The 25,621-nt window shown below is 40.8% G+C and overlaps 1 protein-coding gene across 2 annotated transcripts in view; it reads right to left on the bottom strand.

Annotated features, from left to right (window-relative positions):
* The window catches only part of LOC115357821 (discs large homolog 1-like protein), a 127,179-nt gene extending 108,211 nt beyond the window's left edge, over positions 1 to 18,968 (bottom strand). For both annotated transcript variants that reach the window (XM_030049533.1, XM_030049535.1), the window contains exons 1-4: positions 18,606 to 18,968; positions 16,386 to 16,556; positions 13,102 to 13,909; positions 12,384 to 12,495 (exon numbers count right to left, since the gene is read on the bottom strand). In XM_030049533.1, coding sequence (XP_029905393.1) covers positions 12,384 to 12,495; positions 13,102 to 13,909; positions 16,386 to 16,556; positions 18,606 to 18,624 — 1,110 coding nt within the window. In that variant the 5' untranslated portion in view covers positions 18,625 to 18,968. The remainder of the gene's footprint in view (positions 1 to 12,383; positions 12,496 to 13,101; positions 13,910 to 16,385; positions 16,557 to 18,605) is intronic.
* Between the last annotated feature and the right edge of the window lie 6,653 nt (positions 18,969 to 25,621).

The raw sequence follows: 25,621 nt of genomic DNA, 5'->3' as shown, positions 1-25,621 counted from the left end.
CATCCTGCTTACACACAAACCCACAGAGTATGCATCGGAAATACTCTATATAGGGAGATATTACGCTTACAAGAACATCTGAGGCCACCTCCAGGGGGTGACATAGAGCACTAATACTGGACTAAACAGAGTAAAATGAACAGAGGTCGATGGGACATTTCAGAACAAAGGTTAAAAAGATATAAATGCTTGTGCTCCATGTGCTTAGATGAATGAAATCTGGGATCATTTAGGAAAAATTGCCAGTAAACACTGCATAACCTCAATGCAATCGTCTGAAATTGATGTAATTTTGCAACTATCGATTTCACATCAGCTTTTACAGTAGAACCTCAATTATCCGAACCCCCCGGGAATTATGGTGTTTTGGATAGCTGAAATTTAGAGTAATTTATGCATGCATAAAAACACACTAAACTTTTGGGGCAAAAAAATGACTTAATTAAATATATTATTGATTTTTTCTAAGCACTTTTGTGGTACAAATTACAGTTGTTCGCAAACACTTTTGGACAATAGCAGCATCGAAGAAATCACTTACTATCGCCGCAGTGCACACTAACACACACACACACACACACACACACATATAAAACAGACAAAACACACACACACGCAGAAACAAAATGACCAATGAATAACAGACTCATTTACTGGAGAACAAATAGCCTTTAAACCACCACAAACATTAGGCTCTACATAACAAATATGTAGGCCTGCTGGTAAAATAGCAGCTGTTTGCAAGCACTTTGTCACAATATGAAACCACTTGCAGTGGTAATAAGCTCATACACACAAACACACTCTCACACACACAGACACACACACACAAGAATAAATAACACTCATTTCCTGGAGAACAATACTGCAACAATAACAGAATTAGATAATTCCATATAATCGCGGGTCCAATTATCAAGGTCCTACTGTAATTACTTCTTCATTATATATATTGGGCCATATCACAATGGCAGTAATATCCCAGTTACTGGTAAATATTTGTAATTTAGTCATCATTTATAGCCCTGTGATGACAAACTAAATTTGTCAGCCTTAGCCAAACTTTTTGGAAGTCCGGGTTTAGACAACAAGACAGCAAGAGTTTTCATTCAAGATATTAAATGGGTAGCTTATCAGAAACAGTTTTTTTTCAGGCAACTCTGTAGGTAACACCCACCTTAATAGAGGAGACCACCAACTAATCGATGGTGGCCTCATCAGCCTAGTTCACAATAGAGCAGTAAAAAAACAGAAAACATTTCCACCAGCAGATTCATCCAATACTAGAACTGCCAGCCAAAATCCTGCAGTTGAAGCATCATATCTGGGCACATTTTGAAGTGGCAATCCATGATAGCCTTAGTTTGTTTTTGTTTTTTGTTTGCTTGTTTGGTACTAAGCGCTCATCGCTGCAGTGCTTCTGCACCACACTTCGCAGAGATCTCCTGTCAATCACACAGTGGAGGCGGGATTATGACATCTTTTTGAGTCTCTGCATATGGCTCGCTTCTCTTTGACTGTGCAGCTATGTGGCTATCACTATTCATGCTGACTACCCAGTTCTTGTGTTTATTTGAAAGAATAAATAAATAAAAATAAATGTAAAATAAATGTAAAAGCTTTCATCAACTGGATATAAGCCGGATCAATTTTGTGTCATAGCACTCAGACAATGCAGAGTAGCAAAAGCCATTTATTTACATGAAAATGTTACACATTATTACTTTGACATTTGTGAGTTTTTCTCATATAATCATGAGGGTCTTGACAATAAATAGAGGCTAAATTCCTTCCAAATATATTTGTGGAGTCATTTTGATATTTCTGGGAGTCAGGTTTGGGTCCAGAGCCAGTCTGTGAGAAGTGCAGTGTTTTGTCAAGCTGGTAGCTTATGTGAAGAGCTATCTGTCCTGGGACCAGCTCTCTGAGTCTTTCTATGTTTGGCAAGGGACAGATGGAGACCCTGCTGATAGCACATCCACACATACACACACACACAAACACACACACACAGGCACATGCTGTATACTGACTACACATGAGCACACACAAACATGCACCCACACACACACAAGCATACACATAAGCACTATCCATATATGAAAACACACACATTCATACATCTGGGATTGCCTAAGGCATTTTGGCTCATATGGCTCATAAAACATAATGTGTGTAAAGATAGCATCCAATGTCACGTTACAAACATCACATACTACACTGCTAGAGGAAAGAAAGAAAGAAAGAAAGAAAGAAAGAAAAAAGAAAGAAAGAAAGAAAAGGAAGGGAATGAGAGAATAAGGTGGAGAGAGAGTGAGAGAGAGAGAGAGAGAGAGAGAGAGGATGCTGGCTCATGAGCCTAGCAGGCATGGACTACATGTTAACATTAGTAGGTCAGTCGGCACAGAAATAACTGCGCTGTGCGTGTGTGTGTGGTAACCTCATACACACCCTACCAGCCAATGGATTATCTACTGTAGACAGTAACCAATCATAAAAGGCTCCATACATCAACATTGTATCCGGTCACATGATCAGCTTTTACCAGCAGCGTACTCCGTTTACACATGGGTGAGTGTACTCTCTCTCTCTCTTCCTTCTTTTTACATATCTCCCTCTGTATGAGGACACACTGAACTGTGCCCAGAATCCTGCAATAACCTCACTAGTTATTGCTTCTTAACATGAGAAAAAGACAGCGGGATTTCCCATTGATGGCCCATGTACTTTTGGGATTTTTACAATGTATTGCCAACGGAGGGTCTCATGCCAAATTGTTGACTATTAGCATATTTCCTGTATGGAGTTTGTAAAAAACAACATGTAACTGAGACCCTACAGCACCAGTCTGTTTGTCAGACACACGGCGCCACTCTGTGGCAAGACACAGACACAGCAGCACCTAGTCTCTCTACTCTCAACACGTATTTTTTTCTCAGATTCTCAGATGGCTGATATCCAGGGTGTAAAACAAAAGGTTAAAGAAAGCATAAAGGCCTAGTTATTAAAGAAACAATCCAGAACAGTGGTCCATTGATGCAAAAACATAAAGATTCTGTAATACTTAAGATGCACTGAATGCAAAAAATGTAATAATAGAAAAGTAGAAACATTTCAGTTTGTACCATCTTCAGCCACCCAATGGGAAGTAGTACACACTTGTAATAGACACTTACACTTACACTCATTTACACAAATAAGACAGGAGTTATGTGCAGTCGATCCGAGACTAAGCCAGTCACAGACTAAGATTCTGACAAGGATTATTCACAAAACATAAGACTTGCTCATGTGGTGTCAGGTTTAGCTTATATGCAGGAAGCGCACATGAGTATCAAGTCATACAGTCAAGTCGGATAAATGAGCAAGCATACTCCCTCTAGGAATTCAGTGTCTTGCTCAAGGGCACACTGGATCATCACCTAACTATTGGGCCATTATGCCACAGCACTAGGCCATCCAAATCTATGCAGGGTAAAATGTCTGCATGCCTTATTTTCCACAAAGTAATACCATTGTATAAGGAACAGAATAATTCATTGCTAACATCAACACCTTCCTGTTATTTTACTCCGGCTATGGTCATTCATTATGTTGTGATCGATTACACTGAGTTGTTTTTATGTATTCAAAATCAATGTGCCATTTCGTTGCGAACATGGCAGTAGCAACTCCAAATCCCAAGTGTACAGAGTGTATGGAAATCCCAAAATGACCCAGGGGACCCAGTTCGCCCAAAGTATGGAAATACTGTAAACAGAAAGCTAATGATGCAGTGATTTGTTTTTGCCAAGTTGCAGCAGCACACCACAGCAGTGATGGCCGGTACTATGGGCCACAATTACAGCAGGGACGAGGGCTGGATTTACACCCGACCTTAAAAAACTGATGATAGATCTTTTTAGATTAGGATATAAATGTAGACATGGTTCTACTCTTTATACCATCCTGCCAGCCAAAGGTCACAAGGTCACACTGCCATGACTCTCTAAGCCACTTAGTTTTCTCTGCCTGAACAATCAAATGACCTCCTGCGGTATAAGACTAAACTGAACTGAAATGAACTCAATTGACTGTTACTTTGCCTGTGCATGTGTGTATAGGTTTGTGTGTGTGCACATGTGTGTGTGTGTGTGTAGCTCCTCAGAGATTAGTTGTCTGCCTAATGGGATTAGCTGCTGTTCCTGCTGCACAAAGGCATGGAATGGGCAGAAAAATCCAGTGCTAGCCTGCTAGCTAGCCAGCCTGGACAACTGATGATGAAAATGAATGCTACAAAACTACCAGGACAACATTCAATCAGAGAGCACACAGCTAGCAAGCTCACTGATCCCAAAATTGTGTTTGTGGCCCACTGGGTTTCCTTGAGTTTAAAAATATAGTTTCACTTTAACAAATTTATCAGGTAAGCACAATGAAAGATAATGTAAGAAAATCAAACCATGAGGAAGAGTTCAGCTCATTCACCACCCTAAACTGTTTCTTGCCCCCTCTGGATTCAAACCAGTAACATTTCAGTTATAAACCCAGCCCCAGTACAGTTCTATATAAAACGTCCATGTCTGGGGGAGGTCATTAATTAGAGATAACCTGGGAATAACTAAATTAGCTAACTTATTGAAAAAATATAGAAACACCCTCTCTACTATGGTTACTATTTCTTCACAAGTATCCCCAAATACATATGCATTAGGTCACAGGATCCTGTATGTTTTGTCTCCAAGACCACATCTGATAAGATTTCTGTCATTTGTATACCTGCATCTGAGTAATGAATAACCAAAGTCTGGATAATGTACCCTTAACGGAAAAATCAGGCCTTAAACACGTTACCACTGTTTCAAAACCGGGACTGGCGGTGGTGTTTTAGGCTGTGATTCCACATTTCTGGTGGTAAACAATGCTCATAGAGAGCAGCTGCAGCTATAACGGAGCTTAATGGGGAAAGAGGGGTTCTGTCCTTCTGGTGGATTTCTCCATGTGTATTTGTTTAACATTTCTACAAATCACTGAGTCTACAATGAAGCCCTTCCTGATTTATTTCAGGTGTTGACATTAGAGCCTGACAGCTAATGCTTCTGTTTTAGCTCACCTAGGTTATTAAAGCCACTGTGGCTGTGCTAAGAACATCTCCCAGTGACATCTGTGGATTAACTTTTGGCTAGTAAGCTGTAAAATAAATAAATAAATAAATAAATAAATAAATAAATAAATAAATAAATAAAATAAAATAAAATAAAATAAAATAAAAAATAAATACATTTTTATGTTTTGTTTTTTTTTTTTGTTTTTTTTTTTTTTTCATTTGAGTGACACATTTTGCTCTTTGCTCCTTGTTAAATGGAGACATGAGCCAAGCAGGAAATTTGTCTCATACATGCATAACATAGACAAACATACAACACGGTACATACGCACCCCTGTAAATCCCAATCCCCACTGAGATGGAAAACCAAACCAATTCCAGTTTAGTCCTCACACACTAAATCCATGCTCATTTCCATGATGATATTATCAACCACTCTACTATAACAATCATGACTATCAGCCGAATGTCAAGAATATTACTTTGAAAGGGAAAAGCAATTTTGTCCAGCATGATTGAATGTGCAACATGTTCATTTGGGTGGCTTCAGGTTGACAAGCTGATCCCCAGTATCAGCATCACACAGACCTGCAGGAGTGCCTGTGAGCAAGGGCACCAGACCTTAATGTATGTGTGTGCCATACATTAAGGACATAAATCAAAGGATAAAAATTGGCTGATATTAGATAGTTTGATATATAAATGTCTTTGCAATGTGCTGATATGGTTTTGGTCTTGTTATAAAATGAACTATGCATATTCATATAACATTCAACAGTATTTGTATGTGTGTGTATACAGTATGTAAACAGAAACATATCTATAATATATCAATAATAAACTGACATACTGACAGAAAATACCTAAAGCTTTAGGCTGATAATTTGATAAACCCCCCCTCCACACACACACACACACACACACACACACACACACACACACACACACACATTCAAACTGTCATCTTCAATCAATGCAGCACAAGATATGCATACTTAAATGTACATCAAAACAAATACACAGAGACACACCACACATACATACATCTAAGTCTCCTGGTCACTAACTTCAACTTGGCCCTTGCTGCGCTGTAACTTTGCTGCTATACAGAGTCGAGTCACTGAACAAATCACATATACACTCATGCACACATTGGCAGGAGGCAAGTGAGGCAGAAAGCAGGAGGCAGGCAGAAAGAGACAGAAGATGCAGAGGAGATACATTACATTGTTTGAGGCTACAGAGTTGTGATGCTCCATCTTCACCTGCAGCCTTGGCACTGGACCAGCAGGTGTTCACCCTATCAAAAATAGGGCTATCCCAACACCTACAGATCTGATCTAAGTCCAATCCTTCGCAACTGTCGTAGATCTTCCTGAGCTGAGCGGAGGTGGCTTCAGCGTGGGTCTTTTTGAAGGCAGCGCTAGGCTGTGACGGCAATCCTGCCTCACTGTGTTGGCCCTGCTGCAGAGGCGTAACCCTGAGCTCGATAATCCTAGAACTGCTTGGGATTTTTTTTTTTTTTTTTTTTTGACTCTGTGTAGGGTTACCTGTGCTCTACTTAGTTACTCCCTCCCTCTCTCATTCTCCTTCCTCTTCTCCTCCCCTCTTCTCTTCTGATTAATATTTCCAATTGTTAGCCTTCATAACCGTTACATCACAAGTCCGGTAAGACAATTGGACAGATGGATGGATTGGTGGAAGTATGCAGTTATGAGTTTTTGGACAACACCTGACCAAAATAAAATATACTACAAAATAAACTCTCTCTTCTTCCTAGTTATTCCTTTCTCTCCCCGTATTGGCCTCTCTTTGTCTGTCCTAAAATAGCTCCACCTCTGTAAAGTCTATTAGCAGCCTAAGGTAAGCCTCTTATGAGAGACTCTTGCTCTCTTGGAGCACGGGAGGGCAGTGGCTAAAACCACAACAATCACCCACTGATAAAACGACAGTAAGTCTTAAGACAAGATAGTAGACGAAAAAGAGGATTGGACAAAGATAGAGAGAAGAATACAGAGAAATGAAAAGAAAAAAAGATTTACACAGGCATATGGACTAAAGTTTGCATAGATATAGTCTATGCAGACAGGTAGATGGATAGAAACAGGAAAATATGCCCATCATTCACATGCACCTTGCATCCAGACTGCGTCTCGATGTGATTGGCTAGACTGCACCCTGAAATAAGATTTTATTTTCCCTTGCCAAAACACAGTGATACACACACCCCTTCATCTCGCACTATTTATGTCACAAAAAATAACACTGAACATCTCACACTGTTTTTTCTTCTCTATCCATCAGTAGCTAAACAGTGTATTGTGACATTGTGACTATCCGAGCTGCCTGCAGTCTTTTTATGCTTCCTGTATAGAGTCATTTCTCTGTTTTTATATGAGCTGAATTTACACTCTGTTGTTAATGCGATGAAATTCACCTCTGACCACATTAGAAGGTGGTTTGGATGATCTGATATTAAACTTGTCTGAGTAGCATTTATACCCAAGATTCATGTGTTTTGCTCTGTCCCATTACAGTCTTCTTACCCAGAAGGTCAGAGACAGAGAAAAAGGCATGTAGAAAAAAAAAAAGAGTTAAGCAGGGTGTGTGTCAAAGTGTCGAATAATCCAATAGTGATCTTGCTGTCAGGGCCTCAGAGAACACCCTCTGTTTATTAGTCCATTAGTTTAATGAGATAGACCAGATTAACCAGTTAAATGGGAGATGAAATCCTTAGAGTCTATTGGCCTAATAGCCCTGCTGTCTGTCTGATTCTACATGCTATTTAGGCAAGTGTGCGTATGTGTGTGCATGTGTGAGTGTGTCATTCCTCCCACACTTCCACACTTTGTCTCATTCACCAGATCCCTTCATCATAAATGGAAACCCACCTTATTTCTGAGGCTTCTTTGGCAACAGTTGGGTTCTACTCCGAAAATCTGGGTAGGAGTTCAAGCTAGATGATAGAATTATTCATGCCAGCAGGGACTGTTGCTCCCTGTCGGAGTGGTTTCTCTCCAGTCTCAAACCCACCAGTTCTGTCTGCCAGCATGACACAAAAGGTCATGCTCCTACTTGAGCTAATTCCTCAAAAACACGCTCTTCGATTAGATGCATGGCAATAATTCTATCTACCAGGCCCTGATAAAAGTGAAAGAGTCCATACTTCAACCAGAGTCATACAGAGTATACTTGAGCGTTTAAAATCTATAAAATTTATGACACCAGTGGAAAGATTTTGTCGAAATAACGGATGGAATAATGAGACAGAAAACACACCTGGATAAATAATCATTAGAAAATGTAAAGAAATTATTAAGCAAACTACAAAGCTTGGGCCTAAATATGCTTAAATTTATTTCACTGTGACTAGTGTTTTTTTGTTGTTGTTGATGCATAATTTACAGAGCACATTTTCAACAGCAGCAATACTGTACAATACCAAATGATTAACGTTCTAGAAATATTACCAGTACACTATAAGCAGTATGTCTGCTTCTGTTCGCGCTAAGTCATTGCTTTTTGTCACTTTGATCATGAAAGTGCATCTCAATACTAATGTGCTACATTATTTCTGTTTCAATATGCTATTGTAATGTATACTGACTTTGTTAAAAACAAAACAAAACAACACAAAAAATCCTGCAGGTTCCAGGGGATCTATGAAAGATGATAGATTGACCAATCAAGTCTAACAAGGCAAGTGTAACTAATGACTATTTGCTGCAAGGTTGGGTATAAGTAGTGTCACACACACAAGCACACACAAATACACACACACAGACACACACAGTACATTACATTACATTAATTAATACTTTCATTGTTATGCAGCGTTTCTTTTTTAAAAGCAAGTACAAGCAGAATTTGCTGTTTCTGTTCTGCCAGGACACTGATTCAATTCTGTTACCCTTAAAACAGTCGATGAGTTTGCGTGTGCGTGCGCGTGTGTGTGTATGTGTGTGTGTGTGTGTGTGCATTTACTGCACTGTATCCACATATATATAACTCTGACAGCATGTTTAAGTATTGATTCCCACCATGAGACCAATCGTCCAGCCAGTCCGTCACCCAGTGAAATCAGTCAGCTACTGTAACCGGCCAGCCAGGCCTTTGAAGTGTGTCCTATCAACCCAGTTTTCTGTCTCTCTGGGTGTCACATGTTGCCCGACCAACAGCTGAGCAACAGCCCAGCGTTCCCACTAGAGCAGCTTCACTAGCACACAACCAGCCAGAGCTGCCTGCTCCTATAAGCTACAAGCTTATAGTCTGTCCATTCACAAAGTAAAACATGCAGTATATAAGTCACCTGTCCTCAGTTTAGCATGGGGAATAGTAACCAGGCGTGAGTAGTTTTCTCTCAGTCACTAAAATGCATAATTAAATGGGAGATATGCTCAAAACGACCCTGAGGAATTGCAGGTGTATTTTTCTTTCCCATTAAAAACACACTGCCTGTATCACAGGTTACAATGAACAGGTTTAATTAGACTCATTACTCTGCTATATGTGGGTTATATGAGTACATCTGGCCATGAATAGCACACTCACTCACTTAATACAAGCCGACAGCTCAACCAACAAATCTGAAAGCAAGCAAATGGAATAAATCAATCCCCTTATTAGGAGCACACTCAATACAAAACCTTTACATTTACTTGTTAGAAAATTTTATCTAAGACCCCATTTTGTTCTCTTCTGCTCTGGTCTGCACTTTTCTGTTCTGATCTGCCTGTTTCCTCGGTCCATCTCACCTTGGTAGTGAGGATACAGATGCAGTCCATCCTCACAGGTCCAAGTGGAAACTTTCACCACAACATTCCCCAGCAAACTTTCCCGCTCCACCGCTCAGTAGCTCATTTGCGTTGGCGACATCCTTCTACCGTCTGTCCCTCTCCTTCTCTTCCTCCTCCTCCTCCTCTTCCTTCATCCCTCAATCTCTCTCTCTCCTCCCTTCTTCCTCCCTTTCTCATGTCCCCTCCACCTGTCCTGCACCAGAGCAGCCAGAGTGCACTTCTCCAGTACAGAGAGACACCAACTCTGAGACATGGCAGCTGTCCCGGTGTGCCCCCCCACAATATACACACACACACACACATACTCCCTCCTTCCTCCCTTCTTGTTTTCCAGCTGTTGTCTTCACTTCATGGCAGCTGGTAGCCGCGTTCTGACCTCAAATGGTGTGCGGATCAAAATATATAGAGGCACAAAAGAAACATCATGCAAACATGCACAGGCAGGAGTACAAACACACACACATGGATGCACAAACAATACTGAGGCAGACATACACATATATGCACAGAAACATACATATGCATGTAAGACATGCACAAATGCGCACACATACACAAATGCAGACATGTATACACACTGACACACACTCCATTGCTGTTTTATCAGGTCAGCCTCTCTGTCTGGCTGGAGTGGGGCAGTTAGAGAGTGAGTGAACAGTGGCAGGAGTATAGCAATGGATGCTCTACTTTTCACTTGGACAGTTGGCCCTGGCTAAGTCAGAGCTCCATATGCAGCCTGAAACCTTGCAGAGAGATGGGATTTCACTCACTGCTTTTTCTGGATGCAGAACATGACTGGAAAGCTTGGAGGGAGAAACAAAACCGTGAGCTGGTCTCAAGCCAAGAAGATGTCAAACCCATGCCTCCTGCCCACTGCCACCCAAATTCACTCCCACACACACACACACACACACACACACACACACACACACACACACACACACACACACACACACACACACACACACAAGGTTTTACATTTGTTGCTGCTCCTGTCCTGCTCTACTTCTGTGCTGTTCCGCCCTCCTCTGGCCCTGTAGCCATCATTGCTTCCCTCCTGATGCTCATCTCTACTGCCAACAGAGCCCTTATCACTGTCAGTCTGTCAGCACTGGGTTGTGCCATCGAACAAGCTTCATCCCTGTCCATTGTTTCACAGACCTCATTTTCCCCATCATCCACTGCTGATGCGCATCACCCAGCACATAAAACAATTCAGGCCAGAAATAGACAATGTAACATGTAAAATAGTGACACCTCTGTTTAAAATGCCCTCTTAAACACATTTGAGTTGTGTTGACACCTGTTTCACACCTGCCCTTTACTGTCAATACTGCAGGTTAACTTCATTATAATATATTATGATGTTATTAGAACTAAATTGTGCATCCCAGTTCCCCCATGATTTTTTACATGCATGATAAAAAAACATCTGAACATCAAATTAATGTGCCCAGTATTAGCAAGAACATTCAAGTTTTATTATCTTGTTACAAACAGACTTTTGCTGTAATGGAGCTAGAACTAATATGGTGGGTACAACATATCAAAAACCATCAACACAATGCCCAGGGGTGTATGCACCATCAGCACCACATACATAAAAAAAAAAAAAAACAGTATAATGTAAGCTATAGTTCAAACAGCACAAAGCAAACCACATAAAAACATTTTTAACAAGATCAATACACAAAACCACAGCTGAAGAAGTGAACCATGCAGCTGATTCTGCTAAGTCTGACTGACAACAACATTTTATTGAACTGATTTCCCTTGTCATGTTATGTAATGCAATACAATGGGAGTCAATGTTAAACAGCCAGCCTGAACAAAGTCTGTCCATCTACATCATTCAGCTCTCTGCACCCACTAGCAATCTGATGATTTTCACTAGTATAAACATGTCCAACCAATAACAAAACCACTTCAGTGTAAACATGGTGGTATGCAAGACAATGTTTTTGACCAGCACAGTTGGTAAACATTCCACAAACAAGAAACAAAATTTAGCCACGAGGATAGAAATCTGCTAAAGTTGAAATAAAATCAAGAAAACTGAAGCAATTCCTCTGGTACTCTTGCCCTGTGTATCACTGCCTTAAAGAAATGCAAGGTATCACATCTTCACACAAACACAACCAAGTGAATTAACTCCCTGTCCAAAAGCAGTCTCAAATGACAAAACACACTGTGACAACACTGATGACACTTTTTTTCAGATTTCTGTTTGTACTGAATAAACCTAAAGATCTTAGAAAACAAAAAACACATTGCCTAATTTCAAAAATATTATGCAACTTGGAGGAAATTATTTCCTCACTGTCTGAAATTCTTCCATTTTGGAACTACAAGGTTGTCACCTAACAAGAGCGAGATATTTGATCAAGCCACCTTCCAATAGGGTGAAATCTGCTGTTTGCTCTCTTACTAAACTAATTGTACAGAGATTTCTGCAGATTCCTTCAACTGCAAACACTGAACAACAAGCAACGATGCCCTACCTTGTTGGTGGGGGTCAGTGTGCTGGGCCGGGGGGACGAGGCTGTCCTGGGGCTGGTGGGACCGTGTGTAGGGCTAGCGGGGGTGACTCTGGCTGGTCCAGGGCTCATTGGACTGAGGGCAGAGATCACAGGAGAGAGGGTGAACTCGATGGAGGTGAACTCATCCACAAATGAGCAACTTTGATGGATTGTTCCATAAAATTATCTGCACCTGTCCTCATGTTGCATTCTAAGTATCTGTTTTCATATTCATCCAAATGTACACATCACAACAGATTATTGCCAAAACATCACTTCATGTTTGTGCTTTCAGTTTGAAGTACTAATTCATAACTGTTTAATACATACATCCTCATTTCAAGAATTTTTGAGATTTTTGCTTCTCCTGTTCTACAGATGTACTGTCAGGTAGGTGTTTCCTGGGAAAAATTCTTTCAGACACATGAAGTGATGGGTTTTACACTTCTAGCAGCAGCAACAATGGTTTGACTGTGATAAAAACAGAAGAAGTGTTCAAATGAACAGCAATAGTCGCTGTGGTTGAACAAAGAAAAAAGCACCACCTACAGAAATTCAAAATTAATCAGCTTCAACAAGGATTTCACTGATTACCACTTCAAGTCTAGCTTGCAACTATACCCAAACATCTTGGACTAACAAAAAAAAAATTGCTCATGTTGCCAAATGCTGCCTTGGAAAAAACACCTTGTGGACATACCTCAGGCGAGGTCCTTTAGTTGGGTGCCCCGGGGCTGGTGATGGACTGATGGACTGGCTGTCAAAGTTGAATTTAGCCGGGTTGGGGCTAGTCGGGCTGGGGCTGTGGGTCACTCTGCCTGGGTTCTGGTTGCTGGTTAGGCTCATGGAGATGCTGTTAGCACTAGTAACGCTGTCCAGACCTGGGGTGGTGCTGGGAGGGGTGCTGGCTGGGGTGAGTTTGTCTGGACTGGTTGGAGACACAAGACCTTGGATGGTGCCAGAGACAAGGGCTGAGACGGTCTTGAGGTCCTGGGGCGGGGAGGCAGGGTTGCTTTGGGGACTGGTGGAGGCTCCAGGAGACGAAGCAGGGGTGGTGGCAGCAACAAGCGGTCCATTCAGTGATACTCCAGGGTGTGTTTTGGCATAAGAAGAAGTGGCAGGGGTCTCCGTTCCATTTGCTGCGACTCCAGTTAAGGTAGGGGTAGAAGGAGAGGACGGCTTGGAAGTTTTTGCTTTAGACGATGTGGAGGCGCCGGGCTGGACAGGTGGAAGAGGGGCGCGATACTTGACTTTGGCCGGCCGAGACTGAGGCGTACTGGATGGTGGTGGGGGAGCAGGGGACTTTACTGATTTGGGTTTGGTGGCTGGAGTGTCAGGCTGAGTTGGACCTCCAGTGGATGGAGGATGAAGGTGGCCAGCAGGCTGAGGCTGGGCTGAGGGCTCCACTGAGTGGCTACAGGAGGCAGGAAGCTCCCCTGGACCATCTGGCTGATCTGCAGAACACCGACTGTCCTGTAGGAGTGTCAACTCATAGTACTCCTGGATATCTGAGAAGAAGAGAGATTAGAAACATGATGACTGAATAAATTAATGAAAAATGAATGAATGAACGAATGAATGGATTACCACACTGCGGAAAAGGGCCGTAGTGTGGTAAATGATGGGACCAGACTACAAAGAGAGCCTCTGCTGCTGTTCTTAACACTGTAGTTTTAGACAGTAAAATAATGAAAATGAGAAATGTGCCACAGAAAAGGTTGTCGCTCCCAGTTCAAAGATGAGCAGTGTGTGTTTGGGAGAGAGACCACAGAAAACACAGGCAGTCTCGCTCCTTCTTTCTCTCTCTCTCTCCTCAAGCTTTAAGCGAAACCTGGAACAGCTAACTCAGCACAACAGTAGGGCTGAGGCTTGAGCAGAATAACAAATGACCTCTGGATGATCATCTCTACAAGTGTGTGTGTGTGTGTGTGTGTGTGTAAAGTCATCCCCGCTGCCTTGAATCCTGCCTATTTATTTCACGACACTACCACAAGCTCCTTGTCATATCAAATTCAATTCAATTCTATTCTATTCTATTCTATTCTATTCTATACTATCACTGGCCATCTGCTGCCCTCTAGTGGCACTATGCAGTTACTGCTCCCATAGTTTTGGAGGGCAGCAGACTGGGGTTTGTGGGAGGAAGAGGAAAAAAGACAGGAGGAGAGTGAGGAGTTGAGATAATCTGTAATAAATTAACCTGACCAAAACCAGCCATGGGGAACACACATACATACAACAATATGCTACAAGAACACACACACACACGCACAGACACACAAACACACACACACAGAAAAATATATTACAGGATGGAACAATGAATAAAAATCATGAAGCTAATTCATCACAAAAAGCACACAAAATACTCAGTTAAATGAACACAGAGTAAGCACAGTCTCAAGATATTTTTACATGCATGCATTTATGTGTGTTTGTGTGTGTGTGTGTGTGCATGCGTGTGTGTGTGTCTATGTCAGATAACAGAATATAAAAGTCAAAGTTTAAATTGAAAGACAGAGAGGAACAGAGAAAAACCCAACAGCTTATGTTAAGTGAAAAGCAGACACACACACAAACACACACCCAAAACAGAGGCGCAGAAGGAACTAAAGACGTGGGTGTGGCAGATAAGCAGGTAGAACCAGGAACTATGAACCTGTTTACTATTACACACACACACACACACACACACACACACACACACACACACACACACACACACACACACACACACACACACACACACACACACACGCACACGCATACATTGCTTCCTGTCTGAAAGAGGATATTTGGTTCTTTGGTCAAAAGTTTTGCTGTTTACAAAGTTAAACATTGGAAGTGACTTTTCCATCAACCTTTCACTCTTAAAGCTAAATCTCGGTAAAATGCAGCATAAAGGCTAGCAGAGTCATGTCAGTGATGTTCTGATTTGTTTACAGTAATTGCACTAATTACAAATTAATGTGGTAGTGAGTCACTGATCTTAAAACACTACACATAGCATGTTTAATACATTAAAGATCTGACTTTTGACTATTTTTATAGCCCAGTTCCCCATGGTGATGTGAGTGTAAAGGACAGACTGTTTTCTGTTGACGCTGATTTTATGCTAATAAACCACAGGGTTTGGTTGTGAGCTCTGATGAGAAAAAAGAAGTTAGAAGAGGAGAGTTGATGAGTTGGAGCCGTTGTTCACCTTGTCAGCCTTACACCAAACCAAAACAGCTTGTAGGACCATATGGTTTTTAAATAAGGAAACTTTTAGACTTTTAGTTTAGATACAACATGCTTGGATGAGGAGGGGCAAAGGATAATCCGTTTGGTACGATATGAGACCTGTATTATGGCACAGCGAAGTTCCCAAGGTCAGCACATTAAGAGTCAGTATACTAGGGGATCATATTCATCGGTATCATAATGTCATGATGCCATTGTTCTTTTTAAAGTTGAAGTTATTTTCTAGTTTCTAGTTGTTTTCATCTTTGAGTGTCACATCATTAATCTCTACTATGTATTATATTCAAAGCAGCAGCTCTCTCTGTCTCCGTCTCTCTCCAAAACACACTCATGTGACAGAGGTAAACTCCAACAGTTAAACCCAAAAAAACAACCAATTCGATGGCAATTCCCTCAAACATTTTGTGCCAATTTTAATATCATGACCTTTGGTCATTAAGAATGTGACCTATTGCAGGACACTGAAATGGGGAAATGCATAGAATGAGAAAAAAATAAGCTTAGTCCCTTAGTTAAGCTTAGTTATTTAGCGTCAGCACTTAAAGCAGCCGAAAAACAGCCAGATTCACACAGAGCAACAAGTCACCAGACGTCCGTTCATTTATTATAGACATACATGTCAAGGGAAACATGAAGTGAGTGTGGATCAGATCACATTTTAATACCAAGTGTAAATGGGGTGTAAACCTACTACTAGGCACAAGAACAGGCAAACAGACCACGATGGACAGGTGTTCTCACCGAGCAGAGCGTTGAATAGTTGGCTCTGGAAGACGGTGATGACTCTGTCCAGAGACTGCTGCAGCTGCCGGTCCTCCTCTGCCCGGCCCTGTTTGCTCCTGTTCTGGTTCTGCTCTCTCTCGGCTAGTTTGGCCCGGTACTGCAGCAGCAGCTCCAGGGCTCGCTGTGCATCTGGACAAAACACACACACACACACACACACAATACAGTTAACAACCACAATGACATATAAGACAATAATATGACATAAAAACAAGATGTAGGGATGACTTCTGCATGTTGTTTTTGATTTAATTTGTTTCTCATAGTGCGCAATCAAGAATGATTTTGACTCTGGCCCGGCTGGTTAAATAAAGATTGAAGAAGAAAAAAATAATAATAAAAATAAAAATAAAATAAAAATAAATAAAAGACAGATAAGGGAAATCTCTCTTAACACCTTAGCATTATTGCTTTCAGGCTTGTGCCCACAACTACAACAACATAGATTTCCACCCCTTTCTGACTGCAATCTCATAGAAATTTATCAGCACTTGGTATTAAAATACTGGTATGACTCTCCACTGTTACTGAACTGGCATGACACTGTGAATACTGATACCTCTATTCTGTATGAATATTTGATATCTTCACATTTGACCACTGTAATGACTAAACTTGTCTTAAATGCCTAAAAAACACATAGGACATGGTGTTTCCCTTGGAATTATATCCTTTAGCATATTCTACCATTTTAAGTTTTAGACGCTCCTTCGGGTGTGGTAACAAAGTTTCACTTTCCTTAGTTAAACCCTGACCTAGACAAGCAAAGTCCCATGTCAACATGTGAAAACATGACTCCTTTCACTTTCTGCTCAAGTTAAATCAGCTTAGTCTTATGCATAGTGTCTTTCTCAGCAAGATCTTGCACAGCTGACATCTCTTGGAAGCTTCAGTGAATATAATTTCATTGCTTCTTTATCCATTTGCTTTGACATTTGCAGCTGTTGTCCATGTTTCAAGTGTTGGAGTTTAAGTTGTTCTATAAATCACATAATCAATTCCGAGAGCTTTACAAAGGTGGGTTAGTGCATCTAGGTGGGTTTACTCTCAACTATACCCCCGTGGGGCAAAACTAGATTGACAATGTCTTGATGAAATTTCACTAGGCTTTAATATTCCCTCAGGGACTTACATCATATCTGTAGTTCTCATATTTCATACTCTCATTGCTCTCATATATCTCATGCCTCATATTTTATGGCGTATTTTATGGGAAGTTGCATTGTTTCCTTGACAATATAGCCCCCTGGTCATACTTATCTCATAGTCATAAAATATTTTTTTGTAGGTGTTGACAATGTAGTAAATGCACCTGCATGTGCGCTCTACAAGCCGAATAGTATGTGTTGATACGGTAGCTGTAAAGTTACTCTCTCTGAACCGTAAGTCTATAAAGACAGGGCAGGTTACAGGTAGTGTGGGCTCTGGAGCAATAGAACAGCTGACAAAACTGTCAGTCTGCAACGCTGAGGGCAGTCCCAACAACAAACAGTGTAACCATCCAGTTCTTGTGTGGAAAGAATGAAAAGGAAACTGTGCAGCTGAACCACAGTGTAAACTCTTGTCAAAATTCTGCTTAATAGCCTGCCGATTTCCTTGTTAGTAAACAGATATGTCTAGCAGGACTTGACTCGGGTTCTTCTACAAATTACTAGGAGACACTTCAATTAGGCAGCATCCAAACACATTAAGCATCAATGATTACAATACAATCTCAACTCTTCAAACTCCTCACACCAGGGTGTTCACCGTTTCCACTGCTTAAATGCACAACAGTACGATGCCCAACAACAGTAAACCAGTTATGAAAGTTGAAAATGTATTACAATGAAGGAGTGACTGATGAATCATGCATATGCCGAACGTATCAGAAAATCACCACAATTCGTAAATATCTCGAGTTATGTTCTAAGAGGTGTGTATATGCTTCAATAAACAAGGCAGCATTAAATAGCGATAATTTACATGGAGTTTAGCGCAAAAGACGCTTAAACCAGAGAATGGCGCGTATCGGGACCAGTCAGCACCATCAACATGGTGCTACTTTCAGTATAGCAAAACCTGATATAATAAGTTTGTTTAACAGAGCAAGATATGAAGGCAACATAATACAGAGGATGAGATAAAGTTACTGAAAATGACAAAGACTAGGAACATGAAAAATGGCTTTTTGTTTACCTTTCTGGCGCACAGGCATGGTGACAGACGGACTCTGCTTGCGCCTGTGTCGCTGTGACAGCCTGTCTGTTATTACAGATGTGTTCGTCTGTCCCGGGACAGCCTGCCTCCAAACTGGGACACCGAGCAGACAACAAAACTGTTCCTATTCCCTCTAGCTTTTCTCGGCTAAATAAACTCTAAGAAATGTTGGAAACAATGCAAACCTTAAAACAACAGAGAGGAGTGTCAGCTGCTGACACTGCATGGACTTAGGACCGGCACTATCTTTATTTTCTCTCTCACTCCACCTTTCTCTACCTCTAGCCTACTTATAGCCAATTAACCTATCTGTATTGGCATTACAACTAACCAACTGACTAACTACCTACCTACCTACCTACCTAACTAACTACCTCTCTCTCTCTCTCTCTCTCTCTCTCTCTCTCTCTCTCTCTCTCTCTCTCGTTCTTCCTTTTGGCTAAACTAGTTTACCTATGAACTATGTCTTCATTCAGCTAGCCTAACTGACTCAAAACGCCGTCAGACCGGTTCTTAGGCAGTCCTTTGGGACACACACACACACACACACACACACACACACACACACACACACACACACACCCCTGACGTGAACACCTCAGAATAGTCCCTAAAAGACACAAACGCGGCGCGCGCGCACATGCGCGCATACCTCAAAATAGTGTCTATTAAAGCAGGTTTGAGAGGCTCTTGCTAAGCAGCTTGTGTGTGTTAGAGGTATTGTCATGTTAAACAGCATATTGTGTTCAGTGGATGAAAGCTTGGTCTATTCCAGGCCTGCCTGGGTCTCCACTGGATCTACATCTAATCCACTCAACCACAGTGTCAGGGCAGGCTACAGATTTGAGTTTACAAAGACCAGTTACCACCCTACTACTGCTACTGCTGTCTGAGCCTGTTACTAAAAATGTTGTCCTACAGTAGCTGACTGGGCTGGTTATTGGGCTACACAGGAAAAAAAATGTCTGGTCAAACAAAATGTAGAGGGCTGGTGGTTTGAACTGTGGAAGACACAGGAAGGGTTAATCCAGCTGTGATGTGTGTAATCTGTGGTCCATGCACACACACATACAGACACACTAAAAAGGAAATAACAACATGGGGCGGGGAACTAGCTAAAATGTCACACAGGTTCAGTGCCAACCACAGTCAGGTCCCTTCAAGTCCATCCCTGTGTTGTTCAGTTACAGGTTTTGTCATGGTAAACACTTCATTGTGCTTAGCATATTAAAGGCTAGTCTGTTCCTTGCCTGTCCCTGTTTCAACCTGGAGCCACATCTACACAACCACAAGGGATAGGTTTACCCAAAGTCATTAATTGGGTAAAGAAATATTCTTAAGCTTAAGGTCAACTTAGATGCGGCTGTAAGGAACCGTGTTCATAGTAGATCATTCTCTCCATGCTAACACTTTTTTTTGTTGTTAGTTGACTTTTTAGTGTCAACTAACAAATGCATGGATATTTAATTTTAATGGTTGACTCTACATGGTTTGCATAGTCACACATTGTTATTCCAGATCTCTCTTCTAGTTTTGCAATTTCAACTACTGTAGCTCTACAATCCATGTGAAATTCTACGGATTAAAAATGTCTGCACAGCAGATGAACATGCAGTTGTTAGCGTAAAATAGTTCTAAAACTAACTTTCAATGAAATTACATGCCACATCATAAAAACCACCAACATTTTTTGTGACTTTTCTTAAAGGACAATCAGTGGGCAATGCTGATGGCCTACTGTCACTGAAAATAATGTATGCTTAAGTGTCAGTATAGTCAATTATCTACTGAGGACACTTGGATGATTTTGGTGTCTGTTTAGATTAATATTCTATCTGGTGAATTCCAAAAAGTAAATTTCACAGCTATAAAGCAAAAGCGGTTTTGTTTACTTTGCATTGGCTTTAAATTCAGTGTCAGGAAACATTTTCTGAATACTGGAGATAGTGTCAGTTGTCAAAAAAAGAAAATGTTAAGTTTCTGCAGAACACACGTCAGTTCTCAGTTTCACACAATATATGTCTGTGTCTGTGCAGAGAACAGCTACTGTATGGACACTTCATCAGTTGACTGACCACATCCGTCTGCTTATGCATGCACACACACACACACACACACACATACACAAACACAGCCAGCAGCTGAATGCAGGTCATGGACTTGGTCTCTGATATTGTTATTGATCAGGTCACAAGAGTGTATTGATGGATTTGTTGGCCATATAAAAACTGAATCTCTTGTGCGCGCGCACACACACACACACACACACACACGCACACACACACACACACACACACACACACACACACACACACACACAGATGACAGCATTCTGTTCGATTGTGTGTGTGGGGAAAATTTATGCATGCTTGTGTATGTGGGTTGGCTAGTGAATGCACATAAGTATCATTTGTTTCCAAGCCTGCATGTGAAAGAGAGACAGACAGAGAGGAAGGAGAACAAAACATCATCACTCTGCCTCAGTGTGTGTGTGTGTGTGTGTGTGTGTGTGTGTTATCACCCTTCATTGTTCATTGTCCCCCTGTACCACAGTCAGCAGGGCAGTTCCTCTGAGGTCTTGATGCCAGGAGAAGAGCAGGGCATGGTACAGGGCAGACAGCGGTAGCCAGTTTAAGCTAATGATCGCCAAACAAGCCGTACATCATGGTGTATTTAAGCTTGGTCAACTCTGACCCAAACAACCAAATTAAAAGACCTTGTATCATGTACATAATTTTGATACCGTTTATTATCACATATATTGTGTATTTACTATAGAAAGAGCTGTCTCTCTGGGTGGGTATTTGTTTCTTTGTGTGGGTGAACACTACTATGCAGATAAAATAAAGCAATACGGCACAATTCTTGTCCTAAAGATGTTTATGCTTTTGCATGGCTCATGTAGTAAATCCCATCTCTCTTACCTCTTAAGACATCTTAGATCAGTGTATTACATCTTGCTAAGTTTATTGCTCTTCATAAAGATTAGGGTTTGCCACATGTGGGTGGGTTAACTGACCTCTGGGAGAATTCATTCTATATTCAAAGTGTAAACATCTTCTTTTTTTTTCAACAACAGCAGATAAATGCTGCTGCTTGACAAACAACTAACATTAATGAACGTTGTTTGTTAATTTTCCATGCCTGCTTGCTTATTCCTAATCAAGGTCACAGGGGCTTCAGCATATCCCAGCATGCATTCAGCAAGAGACTGGTAAACACTCTGGTCAAGTCCCTAGTGTCTCCCAGGTTTATGATGAACTCATATAAACTGTATAAATACAGCTATTACTTTATCTTTATTATAGTTTTGGAATAAGGAGACTCAAATTTATAGCAGTGCACAGGGTAGAGAAGATCACATTATTGAGCCAGTAACTAATTCTCATTTAAGTTCAGTTTATTAATGGGCGGAAAGTTTTGATTACTGAACGTGAGGCTTACACATTAAAGCATATTTACTGAACTTTCACACAATGAACAGGGAGGATAGATGGTTAATAGAAAGTGCTAAAGATGTCTTTGATTGGTGCAACTGAGCCGTCCATATTGAAATGACCACTGGCTTAGGAAATCATGTACACATGAACAAGCTCCAGTTCAATATACTGGGATTGTCCTAACGTAGCTGTCATCAATCCGTTCAGCTTTGCATTGGTGTGTGCTGTGTGCAAAATACAGCAGGATTTAAAAAAAAAAAAAAAAAAACATACTATGTAAAAGAGGTAAAAATATGATTAATTTTTTGGAATAATGATACAGACAAGTGACAAACAGAGTAAAAAAAAAAAAAAAAAAAAAAAGGCCATAAAGTGTATTAGTAAAGTGCTAGTTGACAGTTTCTATGTACCTTGGCATTGATTCTACAAGTCTGGAACTCTACTTGAGGGATGGAGCACCATTCTTCTAAAAGATACTGCGCTTAGAGAGGGATATTTTAGTGTCATCACAGTGCATAAAGCCCTAATTACAAAGGCAAATGCACATTTGAGAGCTGAGAGGCACTAGTCTACCAAGATGTGGAAAAAAAAGCGATATAGTCAGATGAGTCATCCTTCACCAAATTCTGGAGAGGTGGGCGAGTGTATGTGTGGCATTCACCATGAGAACACTACAGGCCTGAATGTTGGGCCCCTGGGGTCCCCTGAGACGTCCACTGGCTCTGCTCTACTGTAGGGGAATTTTTTCCATGTGTCCCCTTGGATGGAAAGCTCTCTGCAAATCAGTACATTATTCTGGCTGATCATCTTTATCCTATGATGAAGCATTTCTATCTTGATGGTCTCTTTTAACACATTATGCCCACATCCACAAGGAATAAAGGCTCACTGAATGGCTGATGAGGATGAAAATGGTGTAAGTCATATGCTATGGCCTTCATACTCACCACCTCTCAATACAAATCAACACCTGTTGGAGATGTTAGGCCAACGTGTTAGACAGAGCTCTTCACCACCATCATCACAAACACCAAACAGGAGGGAATATCTTTTGAAACAATGGAGCTCCATCCCTCCAGAAGAGTTGCACACAGTTCAAGGAGAATTCAAGCAGTTCTGGCGGCTTGTGGTGGCCCAACACCTTACTAAGACACTTAATGTTGTTGTTGTTGTTTTTTTTTGTTACCCATCTACATCTCATGTCTTCCCCAAATGAGTGAACTTTGCATCGTAAGTCTCCATAGAAGCGCAAACTTCTCCTTCTCACATGGTCCTCTTCAACACATTTCTGAGGCCCTTGAACAAAGGCAGCAATCCCTGCGTGATCCTCAGCTCAGAGGAGTGGCACGGATAAATGGAAAGGCCAGGTTAATACTACTAAGCAAAGAGACAAAGGGGCAGCTGCTGAGATTAGCTGACTTATATCTGGTGTTTAATCCAGAGATGAGCAGGTTTACTGAGGAGTGATCTGATCTATCCATCTGGCTGAATCTATCTATCTATCTATCTATCTATCTATCTATCTATCTATCTATCTACTTTAAGTGGATTTCTCTTTTAATTTCTTACTGTTTTCTCTTGTCCTTCCTTAGACCCTTTCTCTCTTCCGTCCCTCACCTTTTTGTCTTCATTCCTTCTTTTGTCCCTTTCTGTTTTTCCTTTTCTTCATACCTTTCTGTCTTCTTGCTGTCCCTCATTTTGCTTTCATTCTTGCCTTCTCTCTCTCTTGAATCTTCCTCTTTTCTTCCTTTCTTTCTTCCCCTCTATCTACACAGAGATAGAGAGACACAAAGTGAGACTGAGAGCCCAGTGCGCCAGAAGGCACCCATATTACCAATAGTGACATTTTTATTATTTGTACAATAGACTTTAGTACATTATTCAAAACACCTCTTATATACTGAAAAATGGTACGTCCCAAAGCCCAAAATGGCTCCAGTATAATCGCTGCACAGCATTTTTTCAATTTTATACATATATTATTTTTTGTAAAAACTTGTATCTTAAATAGTATGTACAGATAGCGTCTGCAAAATGCATTCTAAACACATGATATATATTATATATACTTCGGCAATTACATTTCTCCGCATTAATACTCAACTTAAAACTGGAAGGATTTCAACTCGCATGTGCAAATAAATAAAGAAATAAATAGTTCTGTTAAATTGTCACTAAAATCTCTCCAACTTATAACTCAACAGCGGTTCTCTCTTCGGAGGTCAAAGTACTTTTGTCACACAACAGAAGAAGCAGCATTCAAGTTGGGTAGGTGTAGGTACTGCAGAAAGCATGAGTACATTCACAATCAATATGAGTCATTTTAAATTGGATTTCATTCACAGCTATGTACAATGACACCGTCCTCAGCATTTGTTCAGCTCCTTATGTAGTTTAAACACATAGAAAATGACTGTTTTTATAGTCATATACATATATATATATAATATATATTTGTATAACACAAATTCACAATTACAGTAGAAATACATTTTATACAGTTTTGGATAGTACATGTGTAGGTCTCCAAGTCGTACTGTGCGTACTTTGATCCATAACTTTGTTATAAGTGTCCTTATAAAATATCACAATTTTTGAGCAAAGCTAAGGTATATCAATATATTTAGAAAGAATTACCTGAAACATTTAGTAAAAAATAATTATATTATCAAACCTTTTTCTCTGTTCTCATCACAATATCTTTGATATTTCAAACTTAGGGTTGGGGTGGGAATCTGTGGTTAAGCTAGGCTCTCTCAGCCACGGGGCTTTATGGGACGATTCAACCTGCGCCATTGTGTGTCCCCTGTTGAATTAACTGAATTCTAATGATGATTAGGAGGGCTGACGCAAAATGACCGCAGGGTTACACTGTGACGTCAAGTAAAAGCAGCGGACAGTGAAAGATGTTTTGCTCTGGATGAAACATCACGTTACACAGAACAGAACAAAATACACCGCCATGCAGTAATGTAATGTGGACACAGATTTAAGTAATCTGTATCCACATTACTTTCCCCTGCTCCTCTGAATGTCATATTCCAATCACAATGCAAACCTGACTATACAGCCACATCTAATTTTGAAGATTCAGAAGCAATGTGAGTGAAATGTCATATCTGAACACCCAGAAGCGTCAACTGACATATCCTGGAGTTCTAAATTGTACTGAAATGACTGAAAAGTGAAGCAAAAGCCTTTGTGGCACAGATCACATCTTTTCCTGATTGTCTTAAAGGGGAAAAATCAGAATCCACATGGTTTTACCCATTTAGACAGACAAAATGTGTGATTTTTTCATCCTTGTGGAGGAATTCTCTTTTCTCTTGCCCCTTTACACAGGGAGGTCAGAGGTCAGCTACAGAACAGTACTCCTGCAGCTGGTCGGGATTCAATGTTTTATTCAAGGACACTTCAGCAGGGTGGATGCTTGAGATTTGAACCCAGGCCAACCAGCTAAAGGATAGTCACCTTCCTCATTAAGCCATAGTGCTCTTTGATATGTGAGTCTATCAGATCTGGGCCACAAAGAGTTAAAGCTCTGATCTTTTAGGT

The sequence above is a fragment of the Myripristis murdjan genome, chromosome 4, assembly GCF_902150065.1.
Source record: "Myripristis murdjan chromosome 4, fMyrMur1.1, whole genome shotgun sequence".
Taxonomy (NCBI): domain Eukaryota; kingdom Metazoa; phylum Chordata; class Actinopteri; order Holocentriformes; family Holocentridae; genus Myripristis; species Myripristis murdjan.
This window is presented reverse-complemented; position numbering and strand designations above follow the sequence as displayed.